The sequence below is a fragment of the Engraulis encrasicolus genome, chromosome 2 (assembly GCF_034702125.1).
Source record: "Engraulis encrasicolus isolate BLACKSEA-1 chromosome 2, IST_EnEncr_1.0, whole genome shotgun sequence".
Lineage (NCBI taxonomy): Eukaryota > Metazoa > Chordata > Actinopteri > Clupeiformes > Engraulidae > Engraulis > Engraulis encrasicolus.
This window is the reverse complement of record NC_085858.1, coordinates 19,358,888-19,379,623: the sequence shown is the minus strand read 5'-3', so window position 1 is coordinate 19,379,623 and position 20,736 is coordinate 19,358,888. Positions and strand designations below refer to the sequence as shown.

The 20,736-nt window shown below is 42.6% G+C and overlaps 2 protein-coding genes across 2 annotated transcripts; both read right to left on the bottom strand.

The window, feature by feature from the left end:
• Positions 1 to 198: 198 nt before the first annotated feature.
• On the bottom strand, positions 199 to 8,177 carry ddx47 (DEAD (Asp-Glu-Ala-Asp) box polypeptide 47). Its single transcript, XM_063223956.1, has 12 exons — positions 7,990 to 8,177; positions 7,521 to 7,614; positions 7,059 to 7,247; positions 3,965 to 4,036; positions 3,720 to 3,838; positions 3,368 to 3,439; positions 2,808 to 2,924; positions 2,508 to 2,654; positions 2,164 to 2,301; positions 1,980 to 2,050; positions 1,560 to 1,689; positions 199 to 671 (listed from the first exon to the last, which is right to left on the bottom strand). Exons 1-12 carry the CDS (start codon positions 8,140 to 8,142, stop codon positions 459 to 461), a joined length of 1,515 nt encoding a protein of 504 aa, XP_063080026.1. The 5' UTR covers positions 8,143 to 8,177; the 3' UTR covers positions 199 to 458.
• A 160-nt stretch (positions 8,178 to 8,337) lies between these two features.
• On the bottom strand, positions 8,338 to 19,520 carry LOC134469921 (WW domain-binding protein 11). Its single transcript, XM_063223950.1, has 12 exons — positions 19,347 to 19,520; positions 18,816 to 18,901; positions 18,678 to 18,709; positions 18,473 to 18,566; positions 17,673 to 17,869; positions 17,129 to 17,262; positions 14,886 to 15,058; positions 12,421 to 12,633; positions 11,941 to 12,060; positions 10,476 to 10,745; positions 9,830 to 10,015; positions 8,338 to 9,304 (listed from the first exon to the last, which is right to left on the bottom strand). The coding sequence occupies exons 2-12, from the start codon at positions 18,877 to 18,879 to the stop codon at positions 8,643 to 8,645; spliced, it is 2,145 nt and encodes a 714-aa protein (XP_063080020.1). The 5' UTR covers positions 18,880 to 18,901; positions 19,347 to 19,520; the 3' UTR covers positions 8,338 to 8,642.
• Positions 19,521 to 20,736: the final 1,216 nt, after the last annotated feature.

The window sequence follows — 20,736 nt, the reverse complement described above, 5'->3', positions numbered from 1 at the left end:
CATTGCTTCGCTTAATTTGGCTATATAAAATAGGCAATGGAAACACATGCGACGAAAATTAAATGTACATTCATGAATAATGCTGGGAAATACCGCAAATATGTGAAAATCAAAAAAGGGTGGACTGTTCCTTTAAGTTATTCAGGTCATATTACCATCTGAACTACGGATGCACTGCAAAATAATACAGACCCATACTTTAACAGACACAATTGATACATTTATTTCAAAGTGTGCAAGTCTCTGAAAGGACTTCAAGGGAGGACAGTGGCAGCACAGTCTGTCAAGAGGGTGTTTATACAGTCATTTGTCTCCATAATGTGTGGAGCATCACTGGACTGGGAGAAAGCGATTTCACACGAGGAATCGTCCACAGAAATAACATACAACTGGCAAAAAGGGATATTTATAATATGTACAAGTCATTGTAATTGTAATTCGGCACAAAGTTTTGATGTCTATCTCCCCCTTTTAGAGCCACCTCCGCGTCCTCTTCCTCCACCTCCGCGTCCTCTTCCTCCACCTCCTCGTCCCCTTCCTCCACCACCACCACCACTGAACTTCCCTCCCTTCACTTTCTTCCGTACGCCACTGGATTGCTCTGTGTCCTCTGTGTCATCGTCGTCACCACCTCTCGGTCGTTTCCTCTTTGTCATTTGTTCCTTCATTTCCTAAGGAGTAATGTCAAAAGGTCACCAGTTGTGTTAATTTTTAGTGGGTTCTATTTTGATTTTGTGTCTCCTTCTACAGGGTGTCAAAAGTATTAACGCTTCATTCTTTTTACAAATAGCACATTCATTAAAAGACATGATGGCACCGAAATGCCAAATTAAAAAGTCAAAAACGGAATTAGAACCAGAGGCAAGTTAATAACCATCCAAATGGTGATATCAGAAGAAGCAGCAGCAAGTACAGGCTCTTCTCTTTTGCTATCTACTGTACTGATGCTGAGCTGGCTCAGACCAGGGGTACTCTTAAAACATCTTGTGCGTTTGGGTCTGTGTACTACTTAAAGGGGTATGCCACTATTTTGGGGCTTAATACAGTTAAAATCGTTGGCCAGGGTTTATAAAGGTGGTAAAGTGCCTTATTTTTCATGTAAGCCATTGTCTTGCTTTAAGACAAGTTAAAAGAGGGATCATGTCGCTAAGCTAGTGAAAGTCAATGCACCCGTGTAGCATGCTACATGCTACAGTGATCCATTGACTTTCACTAGCTTAGCTACATACTCCCTCTTTTAACTTGTCTTAAAGCAAGACAGCGCTTAACATGAAAAATAAAACACTTTACCACATGTATAAACCCCAGCCAACGATTTTAACTGTACTAAGCCCGAAAATAGTGGCATACCCCTTTAACCCTGTGCTATTGTACTTAAAAAAAAGACTAACCCTACTTGGCATCTGCACTTATTGTTTTAAGTGTTTCCTGTGCACTTTTTAACTGCAAGTGTTGTATGCTACGACCATGTCCTCGATTTTAAGTCACTTTGTATAAAAGTGTCTGCCAAATGTAACGTAATGGTAATGTAATGTTAGAAAAAAACCTAAATCACTCACAATTCTAGCGAATCTCTGTGCTTCACTGACTCTCTCCACCAGCATCATCACTTCCTCCTCCTCAGTGGGGAATGCTGGAAGCTTCTTCCCGATCAGGGTCTCGATACGCTGGAAAAGCTCCACGTCATACCTAGAAAATCAAAGCACCATCATCACCACTTGTCAGATAGCAGCACATTGACAACTAAAAAAGTGCTCAGAGAGCACACCTTCGCCATCTGGTAGACAGAAATGCGCGCGCACACACACACACACACCGCAAACATACTAACAAATGTACACACACAATTAACTTAGACAATCACGTAACCTCATTGGGAAAGGTAAATAAGTATGGGAAATTAACATAATTTCGATTAATATAGTAATTATGGCCGTGAAAAACAGCTAGATCATCTGCCCCAAAACAATCATACTTACTGTGTAACGAAGGTGATGGACTTCCCTGAGCGCCCTGCTCTGGCTGTTCTGCCCACTCTGTGAATGTAGTCCTTGTACAAAAACAGAAAACTCAGATTAGACCTTGCGCCACACACCACCAGGCTACCCATCTTTACTCTAACAGTTACAGTGAAATAGAGGACAGTCAGAAGAGCATAAGCACCTTAGAGTGTGTGGGGATGTCGAAGTTGATGACACAGTCAACGTGTGGAATGTCCAGACCTCTGGATGCCACGTCTGTGGCCAGCAGGACTGAGCGCGATTTAGACTTGAACTTGTTCAGGGCTCCCAAACGTTTGTTCTGAAAACACACACAAGCAAAATGTTAACCCAACCATGGACATCCTAAATTCTTAACCACTGTGTGTGTGTGTGTGTGACATATTCATCATGACTTCTTAAATCATCAGCATAATGGCAAGGCCACTTAAGGTGTAAATTCAGAGCAACAAAGTGAAAGTATTCAAGGGCACATTAAATTGTACCAGTTATGATGCTGATATTCACCTGGCTCATCTGTCCATGCAGGGGTATAGCTGTGATGCCCAGGTTCCGAAGCATTAGCGCCACCCGCTGGGCATTGTTGCACGTGCTGCAGAAGATCATGAAGGAGTTTCCCGCCAGCTCGTTCAATATGGACACCAGGTAACAATCCTGTGAGAGAATGTTCATTAGCATGACCTCAAAACAACACAAACATGGATATAACAAATAGAAGTATCGGTATGTATCCGTAATTTAAAGAGTTTCCAACCGCTATAACCGCAACAGCTATAACAGTCAGGAGATTCATAATGCAGACCGTACCTTGAATTTTGAGGGTATAAATATGTAGTACTGTTGGAGCTTGTCCACTGTTGCATATTTAGTGGATACAGCACATTTGACTGGGTCCTTCAGAGCTGCACGCTGGAGTTTCTGGACCTGAAAACAGAAAAACACAGAATTTTGAGTCAAAACCACTTCACTTAAAGGTGCACTGTGTAGAATGTGGCCAGAATGGGTACTGCAGTGCTGCTCATTGAAACTGTGCTGCCTATTACCAAATTTGATCTTTTCATGAATATTTCATAAATAATAATAAACAAATATTTACTAGCATAACCAAAGTACAGTAAGTTTTGTCTATTTCTGGAAATTCAAAATGGCAGACCATGGAGAAGATCCCCCTTTTCAGGTATGAAAAGTGCAATTTCCCCAGTTATAATGAATACTTAAAATTTGGTGGTGGTGGCAAGTCTTCATGAAAAAGGTACAATTTTGAATGGGTAGCATGAATTCTGGAAATAAACTGCAAAAAATATTACACGGTGCACCTTTAAGATTGAGCTGCTGTCCACCTTATAATACACAAGAGAGAGTGTTACCTTTTTGGTCATCGTAGCAGAGAAAAGAAAAGTACGCCTGTCACGGGGGATCACTTTCAGGATCTTGTCCACCTGAAATTTTATAGGAAGATGACAACACGTAGACAAAGGCAATATAAATGTGTCAAAATACTGAGAGTTAAATTATATGATAAGTTCAGTCAGCCATTCAAAACATTTGCATCACTGGTTCTATAAAGATGGCAACATGGCTTTTTTGTTAGCAATACTTTCCTGCTGACATAACAATTGGTGTTCAACAACTTCACATCTGTAGGTTTTATGATTTTAAAGCAAAATGGCAATTTTATCTTTTTAAAGCAACCAAATGTTTCCAAAATGGTACTGATACCTCTGTCTCAAAGTCCATGTTGAGGATTCTGTCAGCCTCATCCATGACAAGAAACTTCAGGGCTCTCATGTTAAAGCCCTTTGTGTTTTCCAGGTGATCTACCAGCCTTCCTGGGGTAGCTAGGCAACATAAAACAAAATAATAACGGTGTGAATAATTAACAGGAAAAGAACAGCTCATTCTCACAATATTGGTTTTAATTTGTACAATGTTTGATGCTCTTAGTGAGGAAGAAAGACACTCACCAATTATAATATGGGGTTTCTTGGCCAGTACCAAGGCCTGAGACATCTGGTCAACACCACCAACAACCACGGCTGAAAGGGTAACAGGAAATCTACATATTAGCTCCATTGCATTTTAGTTCTTGATAACCCCTAACAGCATTCTCCCTGGCATTTGCTGCTGAACAATAAGTGTGAAGTGAGATATGATCAATTTAAGCATTTTTTATTAGCACTATTTTCAAATTGGTCCCTGGACCCCCCAAGCATAGACTAAACATTTCTTAATTGACAGCACCACAGCAACATCACAACAAAGTAAAGAGAACCACACTGTACCTACATATATCCCTATCATTATGAAAATGAATGTGTAAGTAATAATAATAGTAATAATAACAATAATATAGCATACTTGTATAGCACTGTATCATACAAGGCATGCAACTCAAAATGCTTAACAAATGGGAAAAAACATCATTGTTAGAAACGGATTTAAAAGAAGAAGTAGAGAGGAGAGACAGAAACAGCAAGAAGGCAGAGGAAGAAGAGATAGATAAGAGATTGAAGAGTCATAGGTCCACGTAGGTTGGGACCAGGATTCTTAGAGGCGTAAGGTCCATAGTGGCTGGGTCCAGCATAACCGCAGAGATACACCAGCGGCGACGCGACTCAAGCGACAGAGTGCAGCAGCAAGCGATACGAGAGACTGAGGAGACTAGAGTATGTCCGTACAGGCGGAAGGCAAAGCATTCAAGCATTCCCATTGGCTGTGGTCACTGACCTCTATACAGTCATTGGCTGTCGCGGCTTGTCGCCGAACCGAGTCATAAAAAGTTGAAAAGATTTCAACTTCAAATTGTCGCGCTCGGCGCGCAAATCGCTCTAGTCTCCAGAATCGCTTTTGTCTCTCGACTCAATACAAAGTCAATTACTTCCGTCGCTCGACTCGCTCAGATCGCCGCTGGTGTATCTCTGCGGTAAGTCATAGATCAGGGTATCTGCACATTTTTGCTCACCCAATTTAATGCTTTTTAATACCATTTTTAATACCTCCAACAAGAAAATTAATACCACTACACGGGGTGTGTGCATGTGCACGTTACATGGTATAGTTGTTATTACATTGCTATAATGCAATGCAATACACATATACAATAAAAGTATTATTATGACTATTGTGCTAGTAGTGAAGCCTAATGTGAACACATGTAAGCAGCAGCCAGGAAGAACTGATCTGGAAGCCTATAGAGACCAAGCTTGTCGAATTGCATACAAGCAGGAATTAAGTTAATGGGGGGGCCTAATGTTTCTCCCTCAGCCTCGCAAATGCTTTAATAAGCCTACGAAATAAAACTGAGCATGCATTCACGCTGCTCTCTGTTATTTCATTCTCACTGCCAGCTCCCTTGTCACTTTCTGTGGCAGACATTTGCCATGACTTGTTAAAGAGGTTTCTGAATGATGTGGGAGTTTTCATGACTGTGCAGAATCTGCCCCTCCCTTAGAATAATGTATTATTATTTCAAATCAAAGTAGCCTGCATCTGTGTTAAAATTACAGTTGATCTGGCTGCTGCCCAGGAGGGCCCAAGCTCCAGTAGTCTTTATTGTTGTGCTTAATTTAACCAAAGAGATGCAAACACAACAAAAAGAGCGAGGTGACACACACTAGTTTGAAACACCATTAGGCCTAACCCATTTCTTTTAAATTCCTTCAAAACTGAAACCATTTCAAAATTGTGCATGTTTGAAAGTTTGATGACATTTAATCAAATACCTTCAATTGTAAAAAATAAAATAAAATGGGCAACAATTGACCATTCATAATGGATAAATAGTTGAGTGCACATTAGCCTACTATGGCTAGGCCTATAACAGGTTATAACACCTGTGGTTTAAAAAGGGTTAAAAAGGAACGGCTCTGGGCTACTCCTCCTTTCCCCCCAAGCTTCACAATAGAGACGGTGGCATCTAGCAAGAGGCGTTCTACTTTCAGTTTAGCAACAAGTCCTTCTTCGGAGCGGCGAGAGCAAGAAGCAGCAGCAGCTTCATGTGAATAGCCTACCACAAGCATTTCACCGCTGACACGCGACTAAATAAGCTACCGATGCACACGCCACGCGGTTAGTTACCGATTTGGACATCCTCGCATATCTCATTGCGTCATTTAGACTCGTAAACACCGGTTTATTACATTTTACACACATTTCCACCGCTTGCAACTTCACTACTCGGGCACACTCCCGATTGCGTTACCCCTTGACAGCATCAAATAACCGTAAAACGAAGCTCGGAGACTTTGAAGTAGAATATTGCACGATTTAACTGCTAATCTAAATTGCAATCATGGCATTCATGAAATTACATGCGTTAGCAAACGCTACACTCAAACTCACGCTTTCGACGAGTAAAGTTACGACGGTACCACAGAAATACAAATATCCACGAGGCATTTTGGTTGATGACATTTAAAGTCTCAACTCTTAAACTGCGGTCAAGTCAGCCACCACACGCACTGTGGTCGATGGAATTTACTTGGTCAGCCATCGTCATCAACCAGTAGGGGGATCCAGACGAGGGGGTCTGCTACCTGGCCTGTCATTTACTGTCGAGTGCCTTCCTACCCCAGGCATGTTCCGACTCGGAGCGCTTGTTGCCGTCTGTCTTAGTGATGGAAAACTGTTTTTACGTAATTTAACTGTCCAAATATCTATAATATTAGGCTACTACATTGTGTCCGGGTGAAATTTAATGCCGATCCTTTGAAAATTAATGCCACACCTCGAAATTTAATGATTTTTAAAGCCTTAAATTGCAAGTTCTGTATTTAATGCTTTTTAATGTCCCGCGGGGACCCTGTAGATAGTCACACTGAATTTGGGCACTCAGATGTGGCCCCTGGTGGCATCAGGGGTGAGGAAAAACTCCCTTTTCACTTGATTCATAGTTTGTAGGGGGGAAAACCTCAATGATGTCTGAGAAAAAAAAAAACTATAGCCAGGAAGAAACCTCAGGCAGAGACCAGCGGCCACCTAGCCGCTAGAGATGTAGTAGAGATTGGTGGGATTGTCAGGCTACTAATGAAGTTCCATCCCCCAGGTCTGCCCCCATACCTGTCTTGACTCCAATGCTGGAGCCCAGGGCCTCAAACTGCTCGGAGATCTGGAAAGCCAGCTCTCTGGTGGGCGTTAGCACCAGCGTGTGGAGCCTCTGAGGAGAGGAGAGCAGCGACTGCAGGATGGGCAGAGCAAATGCTCCAGTCTTTCCAGATCCGGTCTCGGCCAGCCCAATAACATCCTTTCCTGAGATGAGGGGAGAACAGGAGCACTTGTGAGCGGTGAACCCCAACACAACATTCATGACCAATTCTATCCTTCAGCCATTTCTGCACTGGCCTGGGCAATAGTTACATACTTGACATGTTGAAGAAAGCAACAGAATTAGAGGGATGGTATATGTCAACATTGGCATGGAATACATGTAATCTTAGTATGGCATTTATACTACTAACCATGTTGACCAATACAAAGTATTCTATATATTCCTAAGAAAAACAACGATCCCATATATCTCACCTTCCAACCCAACTGGGATGGCTTCTACCTGGATCTTAGTAGGAGTCTTCCACCCCAGCAAATCACACGCTTCACACAGCACCTCTGTTACACCCTGAGCACATCAACACCAATAATGAGACAAAACAAGGGGCCGCTACTAATAGTGACAGCAATGAAGATAATACATAACTGTTACAGCTTGACAACATCGACACAATAAGACAAAATAAGTATAGCGACAGCAATGACTTTATCTCAAGATATACATAGCCTATTACACAACTGCGTCTCAGTGAAAGTAACACATTTAAAAGTAACAACTTAATGTAAGACAGACTTGATGAGCCGTGCCGTATACAACCACTATGCTATTAGAATTGTTATTACGAAAAAACTCTTAAAAGTTAAGTTTCGCTCAGCTGGAACACTATGCTACATCAGTTAGCCGCCTGCTAGTTCCCAGACATTTCTATTCGCCAGCAGTTACCAAATCTTTGAAGGTCTTTCCAGGCTCATCCTTTTCAATGTTGTCATCTTCCCCGTCCACGCTTTCGGCCGTATCTTCATTTTCTACCACTTCTTCGCTCTGGTCCCCGTTTTTTGTCATGTTGTGGCTCTCCAACTCCTCAACGTGCGCCATGCTGACTTGCCCCGTGTTAGAAGGAAAGCTAATGCGCATGTCCGGAAGTGGAGATTTCCGCAGAGGAGTATGGGGTATGGAGTTTTCTTTTGACTTTTTAAATTACACTTTTGCGGTGTTGTTGTTTTGATTGGGAAAAACCTAAAACATTATTATCTACGCTACATGAAGGAAGTACGTGTGATTAGACACATATGGGGTTTCCAAGCGTTTATTGAGCATCAGGTTTAGCGACTTCAGACACAACGTAAGCAGAGTGTGAAACATCTCAATTCTAAAGCTCCATCGCCTCAGACAAAACTCCCCAAAACATTTTATTTCAAAACTGAAACGATATTTAAAAAAAAAAAAATCACAAGGACTGCAACAATTAAAAAGGGCCAAAAACAACAGCACAAAGCACAGTTTCAGTCCGCAAGATGAATTGCCATCATAATCATCTCTGCAACTTTCTCAGTCACAATTTTGCTGCCACAAGATTCATGCTCTGTTCCTCAGTTTCACAGTAGCCCTTCCATCTCCTTCATGAAGGCCTCGTACATCTGATCCTTGGTCTTCATGCTGGGCTGGGCAGCCGAGGGTTGGCCGGGGGTGCCCGATGAGGCTGGTGCAGCCATGGCTTGCTGTTTCGGACCCGACCCAGCCATATCCTCCCCTTTCCGACCGCCTTTCTCCACCCCGCCGGCCGCTGCCTTGTCCCTGCGGATACGCAGCGTGGTGGGCACGAAGCGCGTGACCTCCGTCTTGGGGTTGATGATCTGGGGCTTGGCCGAGATGGTGGCTCCCCCACCGGCCGCTCCAGGCTGCCCTGGCGCCGCGGCCCCCGACACCGAGGTGATGTTGGCCCGCTTTTCGATGGTGGGCGCATGGAGAGCCGGGGGGTTGGCCTGGGCGGCGCTCGGGGCCTGCGGGGGCGCTGTGGTGCCCGGGGGAGGGGGTATCTGCATGCCACCGGGGCGAATGGGCATGGGGGGCGGTGGCATCATGGATGGCGGGTTGGGGGCGTTGGACGCGCCCTCCGCGGCCCCCGAGGGAGGCTTCTGGCGGTGGACGATGCTGGGGGGCGCGCTGAGCACATTGGGGTTGAGAGGCGGGGGGAAGAGGGAGAGGGGAGGGGCCATGGGGCGGGGTGGTCCTGCACGGGGTGGAGGAGGTGGGATACCTGAGTAGCAGAGCGGAGAGGGCAAAACAGCAATTAGCCACAAACAGGAAAACCACACCCTCCAAAACTTACTTCTGCTCCATAGACTTCTGCTCTAAGACTGTGCTGGTTCAAATGTATGAAACAACATGAAATAAAAATGACAACGGAGATATGTAATAAGGCTAGTCAGAATATATGTTTCTAATACACAATACATTTCTTCATTACATCATTATATCATAGTTATAATCAAAATCTTGTTAGACACAGACACTAAGTGCCTTGAGTATCCTTATACAAAAAGTAAGCGGATCAATGACATCAGGTGGTACAACCACAGCTAATGCCCATAAATGAATTAGAAATTGGTAATTAATGTACTTCAATGACTATGCTTCTTAGATAATGCACTAAAAACAAAAACATTTAATCCATACAATAGTGGCATTAGCTTGGATTGCACCACCCTGATGTGTGCTACTACTAAAACGTAATTGACCCAATTATCAACTTGTAAAAAGAAAGGCTTGGTGTAGCATTAACCTGGTGGTGCCGGTGGGGGCAGCCTGGGTGGAGGTCCCCTGGGTGGAGGGCCAGGTGGCAGGCCTGGAGGAGGACCCGGGGGTGGGCCTGGTGGACGACCAGGGGGAGGCCCCGGCGGAAGCATACGTGGCATGGGTCCTCTGAGCCCACCTGGCATACCAGGGGGTCTTAGGAATGGCGGTGCACCTGGAGGATGGAGAAAGGAAAAGATTACCTATAAATGTCTATGAAGATCCTCATTTAATCCAGGTCATCTCTAAGAGAGTTAAGTTTCTACTTTTGAGAAACTTTAGGAACTTGAAGATGTTTTGTGTTTTCTGATTTAGATGTGGAACAACGACTACGAATAAATGGTCAAGATAGAGCAGGCGCTTTTCACTCTTATGCCATGAATTCACATGCAAAAGCAAGTGCCCCTGTTAACTGGGTGGAATATTAATGAGCCTCTATAAATAGGCTATCTGGGAACAAAGCATGCAAAGCGCATCTCATTCCTGTGCAACTTCAACGTCAAACTGTGAAGCACATTCAACTATATAAAAGATCATTCTTTATTGAATGAAATTCGCGATACAACTGCATCATACTCATATTATCAGTCGTCTTATTTATAGCTCTGACTGATCAAATCCAAACGTCATCTCACCGGGTGGTGGACCAGGAGGCAGGCCCGAGGGTGGTCCTGGGGGTCTCATTGGAGGAGCAGGAGGCGGGCCAAGCGGAGGAGGCCCTCCCATCGGTGGACCTTGCATGTGTGGAGGAGGCTGAGGTGCTCCCATTGGTGCTGCCCCACCAGGCATCCGGGGAAGCCCAGGCGGGGTATCACCAGGTGCACCGTCGTCATCATCAGAGCCCTCAGTATCAGTGTACTCCTCTTCCTCTTCTTCCTCCTCCTCCTCGTCTGGGACAGACTGCCCTGTGGGTGAAAATGCAAGTTGTTTACAAGCAGGGTATATACAGCAATGTTGAAGTCAAATTTACTACCATTTAATACCCTTTTTCACTACCTTTACATTTTTTTTACAACCATCACGACATTCCGATTCCAGTATTAACAAGACATCTTTTGTAATTTCTACCTTCTAAACACTACATTACACTTTTGTGTTTTGCAAAAAGACGTCCGAAGGGGAGCAGCGCGATTCCAGAGTGCTGTTCAAAAGTCTGCTTTCTATGGCACGACTCTGCTATGAACTAGGTCAGGTGGCTACTGTTGGGCGAATCACTGGTGTATGGAAAAACTGTGATAAAAAAAAAAATCTTTCTTTATTCACCGTTTATCAAAATGGTGCAACTCAAAAAAATAATACCCAGTTTTTCAAAAGATAATACTTTTTGAGCAAATGTACTACTTTTAAGGCCATTAAATTTTGACTTTTTAATTTATCACCTTTTAATACTTATTAAAACCCTGCATACACCCTGACAAGTATGTTCCAACCATCTAAATGTAGAGATATACCCACAAACCTGAAAGGCTGAGCATTCTTCCAACTCTTTGGGGTAACCATCCTTAGTATTAATTACATGGCATTACAATTTGTTACACTCAAGTTGCCACTGTTATCCAAATCTACATTGGTTCCAGACCCTAGGTCAAATGGGGTTAGGTGACTTGCTCTTCAGCCATCTACCAAGGATGTAAGCGATGGGATTCAAACCAACAACCCTCTGCTCTAAAGACCAACTCCCAAACCATTAGACCATGACCCTTTTGGGCAAGGGTGCCCTCTGCCTATTAAATCCTAAATATCTCAGCCTCCGAATCACCTACGAACATGAAATGAGTTGCATTTAAAAGCTAGGACACTCGTTTTACCTTAGAATGTGTTCATTCAGCTCTGACTTACCCACAATTTTAATAAAACAGCTCAAATCTCAAGAACTTGAATGCAGTGTATATGTGTCTCCAGGACACAATGGGTTAAATGGCCCTTAGACTTAGCAGTTCTTTACCTGCCATTTTAAGGAGACACACAACCAGCAAGCATTCGATTCGAAGAACCATAACCATTAGGCCATGGCTGCTAGTAGGTGTTTATGCCATGAGTTTGGACATCTTTCTCATCCTCCTAGCTGATTTAACGTCCTGAGACATAACGGTTTCTTACCCGCCATCCTAAGCATCATAGCCTGCAGCGGCGTGATGGCCTTGGTCTTCTTCACCAGCCTCTTCTTCTTCTTCTTCTCTCTTGGAGGAGACGGCATGTCCGCAAAGCGCACACTGCGTGCTAGACGGCAGAAACAAAACGCAAAGGCATCAATGTCGTGAAAAGTCACACACACTGGATTTCTGTTGTGCCAATACCTACTGAAGTTTAACACAACTGCACATTAGTCAAGGGTATTCACATAACACGGTAACAGACCTGAAAGTGCAAGACAATCCTTAGCTTGAACCTTTAACACTTGTTGGAAAAGGAAAAAACCTAATGATTGTATTTTAATCTTACAAACAAACTCTGTCAAGCCTGAAATCAGGCACTGAGCCTGAATACCACCACCACTGCAATAAAAAAGGCCAGGTAAGAGAGCTAGTGAAAAATGACATGAAGTACAAACTTTGTACAATCACTCCCTGCATGGTTTACCTCTGTCTCGGTCTTCATCTCTTTCGAACTCTTCAAGTCGCTGGCCCTTCCTCCTCTCCTCGTCGCCGTCCTCTCTGTCGAGGTCACTGTCGTCCTCGCTGTCGCTCTCGTCCTCGTCGTCTCGCTCGTCCCTGTCGTGGTCGCTCTCGCTGCCGCTGTCCCGGCCCCCTGTAGTGTCCATGGGCTCCGTGTCCGACAGGGCATCAGTTCCATCTGTTTGGCCAGAGCACAGAGAGCCATTAGCTTGGGGTGAGAGTCAGACTCATATCCAACTCAACGCAACTCAGAAGTCAGAAACAATGAGCAAAGTGGATACAGTAGGGCTGTCCTAAACGATTATTTTTCTCCCGATTAATCTATCAACTCGAATAGTCGATTAGTCAAACGATTAATTTTTCAAGTACTCTAGCACTTTAATCTTCCAAAGAAATTGGGAAAAAAAAGAAAGAAACCGTTAAAATTAGGTCCCTGAGCTCACAATGAGCTTTAAATCATGATAGTAGCTTATTTACTCTGAGATACAACGTCCAATTCATACCTGCTGGGCAATTTTAGGTTTCAATAAAGTAATAAAGCATTAGTAAAGTAAGTAAAAAAGCATTGAATTAAATTAAACAATTAGTCGACAATGAAAATTCTTGTCGACTAATTTTTAAAGTCGATTAGTCACGATTAGTCGATTAATCGTAGCAGCCCTAATACAAAGTAAATGTACAATAAAATATGGTACTAGTGAGCTTACACATTCAAAAGACGAAGAGAGAAAAATTACAGGCACAATTCTTCATTGCAATATACAGTACACAGGTAACTGTATGGGTATAAAACCACGCAAACTTGTCATCATTCAGGTATAGACAAATTTCAATTAGCTAATTTATGTTCATATTAATATTTTCAAACAGAAGGACAAAAACAAGAAATCAAGGGGTCAATGATGGTGTTATTTGGGTTCAGAAGCCAGGTGCTACACCAAAGCTATTACCCATACATTGATTAGTCATTGGTAATTAATGTCAGGCTTTCCCCCAGCGCTTTCTTATCAAGGCGGCCGCCTTGACTAAACCCCACCCCCGCCTTGGCTACGTTCCCTAAAAAATAAAAAAATAAAAAAAAATGCGTCCGAGGGCAAAAAAAAAAAAAAAACTTGTAAAAAAAAAAAGTTGTAATGCATGTTCAAGCGCAGGCACTAGGACAAGGATTTGGATGTAATGCTATAATATCAGCAATTTGTCAAAGCAAAACATTCTGAGAACATTCACAGAACCAGTTCATTATATCCACAGCCTTGAGTGTCGGCAAATCTTTCCACTTTTGACATGATGTAGTGTAGAGACCTAGCACTTGCTAGCTAACTAGCGGGCCAGCTAGTTTAACAAATCCCAGACGGGATGTAAACACATTTACTCCCATATCACATAAAAACACATTATGAAATTCGCATAGATTGTCCATTAACATGTCAAGATTAGAAATTCATCCATAATAGTGCAAAACCGAGTCAAATAGCGTATGCGTAATACATAAACCGCGTCCGTTTCCAAGGAAACAAAACGCTATCTTTAGAAAAGTAATTCCGCACTTAAAGTGGGCTACCTTCGGATTGGTAGATGCTAGGAAAATACCGCTTTCAGTTATGGAAAGCTGAGGTTCTCAGCTTTTAAACAAGTCCAATGGTGTGTCTTTAGGTATAATTAAAAATATTCTGTGTCAGATCGAAAAAATGAAGTTTTGAATGGGTTTCAATGGCTCCAAGCCCAGGTTGTCCAGGTTGTCCACCAGCAGCGGTAGATCACCACCAGGGGGCAGCACTATGACGTCAGCAGCATAATTAGCATAAATGGGCCACCAGTAGGGCAGTTTAATTACAACAGGGCACTGGAACTCTTTTTTTGAAAAACCGAGAAGGATGGCCTGCAAGGACAAGACTTGCAAAATGTGCCATAGGTAGTCATAGGTAGCCAGTCAATTTTGCACTCCATTTGGTTTCTCTTTTTCGTTAATGTAAACAACCTGCACTGCACTTTTTGTTACATTTTTCTTTTCAGCTTCTGTAAATAGTTTTGATATGGCAGGTCAATAAATACATATTTTCCAGTTCTACACAGCTTTGTTATTATTCAACCCCCCCCCCAAACAGTATTCATGCCGTGCGTGACATCAAACCCCGCCAACACCTCCCCCCACGTGACATCGCGAGTGCCCCCCCCCCCCCCCCCCCCCCCCCCCCCCGCCACGCCGCCCCCCAGGGACAGACTCGAAGCCTCACCACCTTGACTAACCAATTTTCTGGGGGAAACACTGAATGTACTGCAATGATTATGATTCTTAGACAATTCACTAAAAACAAAACAAAAACATGTAATTGATTCATCCATTTTCAGTGGCTTTAGCTGTGGTTGCACCACCCTGACTTGTGCTACTACTAAAATGTCTAAATTAAATTGACCCGTAGACAGCAGTACCTATGTCGGGTGGTGGTCTTCTGATCTGTAGGGCTCTGCGTCCGTACTGTTGGAGGACCTGTGGGGGTGGTGGTCCAGGTGGGGGGCCGGGAGGCTTCCTGCCCGGCGGGAGACGTGGGACTCCAGCCACCGCAGCAGACATGGGGGCCGCCGGAGTCGTAGTAGTAGTTTTTCTACATAGGAAGTAATTTAGAAGGAAAACCAACTCAGCATCTATCTGCAGAGGTAGCCTACAGCACCATCCATTCCATTGGAATTAATCTGTTTTTTATAGCGTATTTATAATACAGATTTATAAGGTAGCTCAAGTTTGTAAAGCTGCTATTAGTAATTTATGACAAAATGTAACCAACATAAAAAAACGTACACTACCGGTCAAAAGTTTGGGGTCACCACACTTTCCTCCCACAATGTTTCTTTCTGACAGTTAAGCTGATTCCTTTTCAATTTCTGTTCTGGTATAAAATCAGTGTATAGAGTTGTTGTTCCCTGAAATTAATGCATGCAACAAATAAGCAATTTGATATTGGAAAAAGTAACTGTTGAATGGATTTACTTGTATAGACAATGCATAGAATAGACCAAAATGTATCACTAACTTTTGACTAATCAAAGTGTACCTTTACTAAGGTAGTGTCTAGTCTGGTGTACTAATCAAAGTGTAGACTCCTTTGGCATTAATAATAGCCAGTTGTGGTTCTACAGATTCATTCCCGGGATGAGATGAGGTCCAGAATTGCCCATGAGCTCTATGAGCCCCATGCATGCAAAAGTTGATGTCTGCTCCTGTCAATCCATACAATGCTGGATGATATACACATCATTTGAAAGAGGAAAATCTACACTTTCCAACGATGTATGGCACTGGCTTGCACACTAAAACATCGCTGAGATAATGGAAGTAGGTTCATTCTGATGGCTAGAAAATCATGCAGCTACTTTGACTTGAATTTGTGGATGAGGTGGCAACTCAACAAATGTCATACACCTTCCATTGGAAAGGCACTGACACTGAGACACTGAGCTTTCCAATAATTCAGTGCATTCTCTGATAAACCAAAGAAATGTCTGTAGAAAAATTGACTAAAACACGTATTTCTATGTAATAAATGGGTGAAAAAGCTTGGTTAGATTTCACTCTTCTGTCCAGTTTAACCAGTGTTATGGGTAACCAAACCTTTTTTCACCTGTGGCTGTTCAGTACTTTCCATTATTCCATTTCAAGCTATTTAAAAGATGTTTGCGACTTGAATTGTAAAAAATAACTGGAAAAATGAAGGTGACCCCAAACTTTTGAACGGTAGTGTAATATCATAATATTAGTATCATATGCAAATCATCGTTAGTGCTTATAGCAAGCGTCCTACCCAAAGGACGCATTCCACATGTACAGGTCCTTCTCAAATAATTAGCATATTGTGTTAAAGTTATTTTTTTTCCCCATAATGTAATGATAAAAAAATAAACTTTCAAATGTTTTAAATTCATTGCACACCAACTGAAATATTTCAAGTGTTGTTTTAATATTGATGATTTTGGCATACAGCTCATGAAAACCCAAAATTCCGATCTCAAAAAATTAGCATATCATGAAAAGGTTGTCTAAACAAGCTATTAACCTAATCATCTGAATCAACAGATTAACTCTAAACACTGGTAAAAGCGTCCTGAGGCTTTAAAAAGTCTCAGCCTGGTTCCTTACTCAAAACCGCAGTCATGGGTTAGACTGCTGACCTGACTGGGTTTAACATTGAAGTCAATGGCAGTGGCATTGCATGAGGGTTATGGAAGCCCAGATATCCTTGATGCTTAGCTGTCAGCTGTATTTTGTTCTTTGATCTGGTGGTGACCCACACTTCCCTCTCCATTATACCCCACAGATTTCTATACCACGCTTAGGTATTTTGGTGGTTATGGACATTCTAATTTGAAATGAATGAAATGAATAATGAAGAAATGAAACCCCATTGAAAGTCAATGGAATGTTCTGTCTGGTGATTTAGAATGTCCATAACCACCAAATACCTAACAATATGCTAATTATTTGAGAAGGACCTGTAGTTATCGATAAAAATCAACAGTATCTGCAGAAGTACTGCACCATTCCATTGCAGTAAATTGCACAATTTCACTCATAAGAAAGATTATTAGAATGCAGCGACAAACCAAATATTTGTAATCAATCAGTTAGTGGGCACCATGTGAAAAGGTACCATGGCTCCCATTAGAAACAAGGCACTTACCCAAAGGAGGCGTTCTTCTTGAGGATGGAGGGGGGCTGGGCCCCAGGGAGGGGGATGTCCTGGATGAGGATGCTGGATGGGGCGTGAGGCATATCGGGCAGAGGGATGCTCTCCACCTCCACAGACTCTGCATTCTGCACCACAAACAAACACTCAATGAGGTGTCGAGGTTATACTTGCAAAATGAAAGTATTGTCCATAAGTCCATACAATGAAAAACAGTTCTAAGCTCCGTCCTGTTCTTCAAACAAGCATACACAAGCAAAGTTCAAGAGAGTCCTTGTGCACAAGACCTCAGTAATGCAGGTGCAGGTGTGAGGCAGGAGAAGGTGAATCAATGAACAAAATTCAAGAGACACCGCACACTGCTTACTTTTCTTTACTTTATTTCTCGGAGCGAACAACGCGTTTCGCCCAATGCGTCATCAGGTTCGCTCTCTTCAATTTTGTTCATTGAAGCATACACAAGCCTTAGTGCTGCAGTATGAACACCTGCATTCATTTTCAGAAATAGGTTTTTCCTTCATAACAAGTGCACTCGTACCTTGACAGAATCAAAGTAGAGGGACAGCTGTCCACGCTTGGTCTCGTACTCCAGCTCCAGCTTGCGCAGGTCCTTGTACGTCTCTGGGTTCTCCCTCTCGTACAGACGCACGATACGCTCAAACGTCTCCCTCAGCTTCTTCCTCTTGTCCCGCAGCACCTTCTCATTCAGCAGAGGCTGCTGCACCGGGTTGAACTCTGTCAAAGTCAAAGTGTACTTCATTGTCAAAAACCTATGTGACAGTCTATGCAGCACACACACACACACACACACACACACACACACACACACACACACACACACACACACAGCAGAAGTAAAACCAGTGGACAGTGCACAAGCCGCTTAGGCAACAATGAACACTGACAGTCAGCCAAGTAAACTGGACGAGGCCTAGCAACAGAAAAACATGCTTGCTTGGCAGGTTGGTCTAGCATTAATAAGCTTAAATCATAGCTGGACTATGGCATCTGTCCTCGAATCACAGGAAAACAAAGAATCATGCAAATATAACTTATTGTGGCCAAAAATGTTAACGTGCTTGTAAGAACTTATTGTACGATACATTGACTTTTTGAATATTGTGACGGCCCTAAGCCCTGCTGCTGTGTGAATGGGCGTTTAACAGCCGGAACCCCAACTGTTGGCTCCACTCACAGCCTTCAGCATGATCAATGGTGCGATGCTAGACTAGACTCATTTTGTGTGCTATGGTAGGGCTTGCCAGGCTGGCAGCAATACGAAGAACACAAAATGCAGAGTAGCTCTAGCCATAAATGGCTAATGGCTTACAAGCGTACCCATTTCATCCAGCTTCTCCATATCCTTGATGATCTGCCTGGGGTCCTTCATCTTCAGCACTGCAGCCCTCACCATCATCCTCTGCTTTTTGTTCTGAAAAGCAGAATAGATGCAATGAGTATGGTACACATCCACTTTCGGTGTCAGGACTTGTGCTTCTTATTATTCAAATGCATAATCAACCCTGTTTTAGGAAATACAAACCTTCTTCAGCTCCCTTTTTCGAGCCTCCTTTCCTAAAGACAGGTTAACAAATACATTGCATTAGAGGAAATTTACTGCAGAGGGTAATTCCCAATTATAAACATGTTGGATACGTGCAGTAATATGTTCAAAACTTACGGGCTTGATCTGTGGGATTCATGAATTTCCCACTCTTGGTGGAGGAAGTCGAGCGTCGACCCATGATGACACCTTGCTCTGTTCACCTGCATAAACACCGTGACGTTAGTGCAGAAAAGGTCCACTGTGGTCAGCAGCGACAGAATGAATGGCAATTCCTTTACAGCTGGGCGTCAAGAGGTCAGGGTCTTTTTAGGGTGCGTATCCGAGTGTCACTTTCTGACGAAGGCTTTGGATTTAGTAACTGTTGCTAGTAAACAAAACTAGCAACTACCTAATGTTTGCCCCTTTGACGTGCTGCTGTCCAGGTACAAAGCGGCAAAAGCTTCAAACACAACCCAAATTGCTATGGGGACGTCTGCATTTAAGCTTTTATTCGTTATTATACTGACGTGGATAACTTTGCACGACCACGTTTAACAAAGTAACTTTACAAATGCACGGTGACATCAATGCTGCTTGAGAAATCTAAGCTAACCAGCTAAATTGCTAACCATACGTGTAAATCGATCCGAGTAAGTTTGCTCTTACCTTTCTCTCTCCGTAAAAAATGATACTTTATAAACACCTTTCCCCTGTACGGACTCGAAACAGGGGAAGGGTAAATCTGTACAAAGTCAGACAAAACTATTAGACCAAATAATTCAACATGACCACTCTGCAGACGGCGCAAGCACGTATTCCGCCATGTCTGTTCTGATCCAATGAAACTTCCTGAGCTACTGCTCCCGTTGGAGGCTGGCATAATAGCGCCTCTACGTGGTCAGGAGTAAAGTCTTCATTTTTCTGACCACCATCCGTTTATGACCAGCACCTTTGACCTTTATGAAGTTGTATTACCCACCACTGATTTATGTGAAATACATACAACCCAATCCGATAAAACATTTTTCAACAACCTTAAATCAATTTAGGTACCCTGCTCCCCCAAAATCAACGACATTCAAAAATGCCCTGCTTGCTTTCCATAAAGCTTAAGCCAATTTAATACATCCCGCTATGGACTTTCATACTATGGTATGAAAGTGCTAATTGATATGGCAAAAACCAGGCTGACTACAAAGATCATCTCCTTCAAATAAGCATGTGTTTTTCACTTTCCTACATGAATTCAAGCCCTGACAGTTGGGTGGTTGACATTTAAGGACGCAATGCAAAAAAAAGAATGTTTTTCCAATTCCTGAAAAAAAAAGATGGAAAAATTTGGGGGGAAAAAAGAGAAAAAAATAAAGCACTTAGTGGTCCATGGAATTTCGCCTTATCTTTGACATTATTGGGAAAATGTGTCTTGCATCTACACATTGCATAGGCATGTCACACCGCAGGAAAATGAAGTCACACCACAGGAAATTCACTGCATTATGGCCATTTTAATCCTTTTGTATACATGACTGACATCTGAGCTAATGCTAACTTGATAATGATATTGTGTTTAATCTTAATATGTGTTTTCATTTATAAAAAAAAAAAAAAAAAAAAATCCTTCTATAAGAACAGTCACACCACAGGACACCATAAAATGAACCTAAGCATTGTTTGACAGAAACATTGCAATATGAAGACATATTAAGAGGTTAATAGTCACCTTAAACTTCCACAGCACTGTCCAATAACTGAGGTACTGACTGGTTAGGAGTCAGTCTTTAAGACCCTTGTAGTTGGCCTTGCAGCTGCCCATTCACAAACATTGACATACATGTCACCCCACAGGACGCAATTTGTGTTACGAAATGTAACTTGTAGTTAATATTACTGTCTTGAGGTTTTTTTTTTTCACATTCACATATCTTAATACAAAGTTAATATTAATGCAATCATGCCAAATGCTTCATACATTATTCAAAATGTTGTTGGTTAATTTATATGTATATTATATTCCAGGTTTCATTAATGTTACAGTCACACCGCAGGATATTTGACA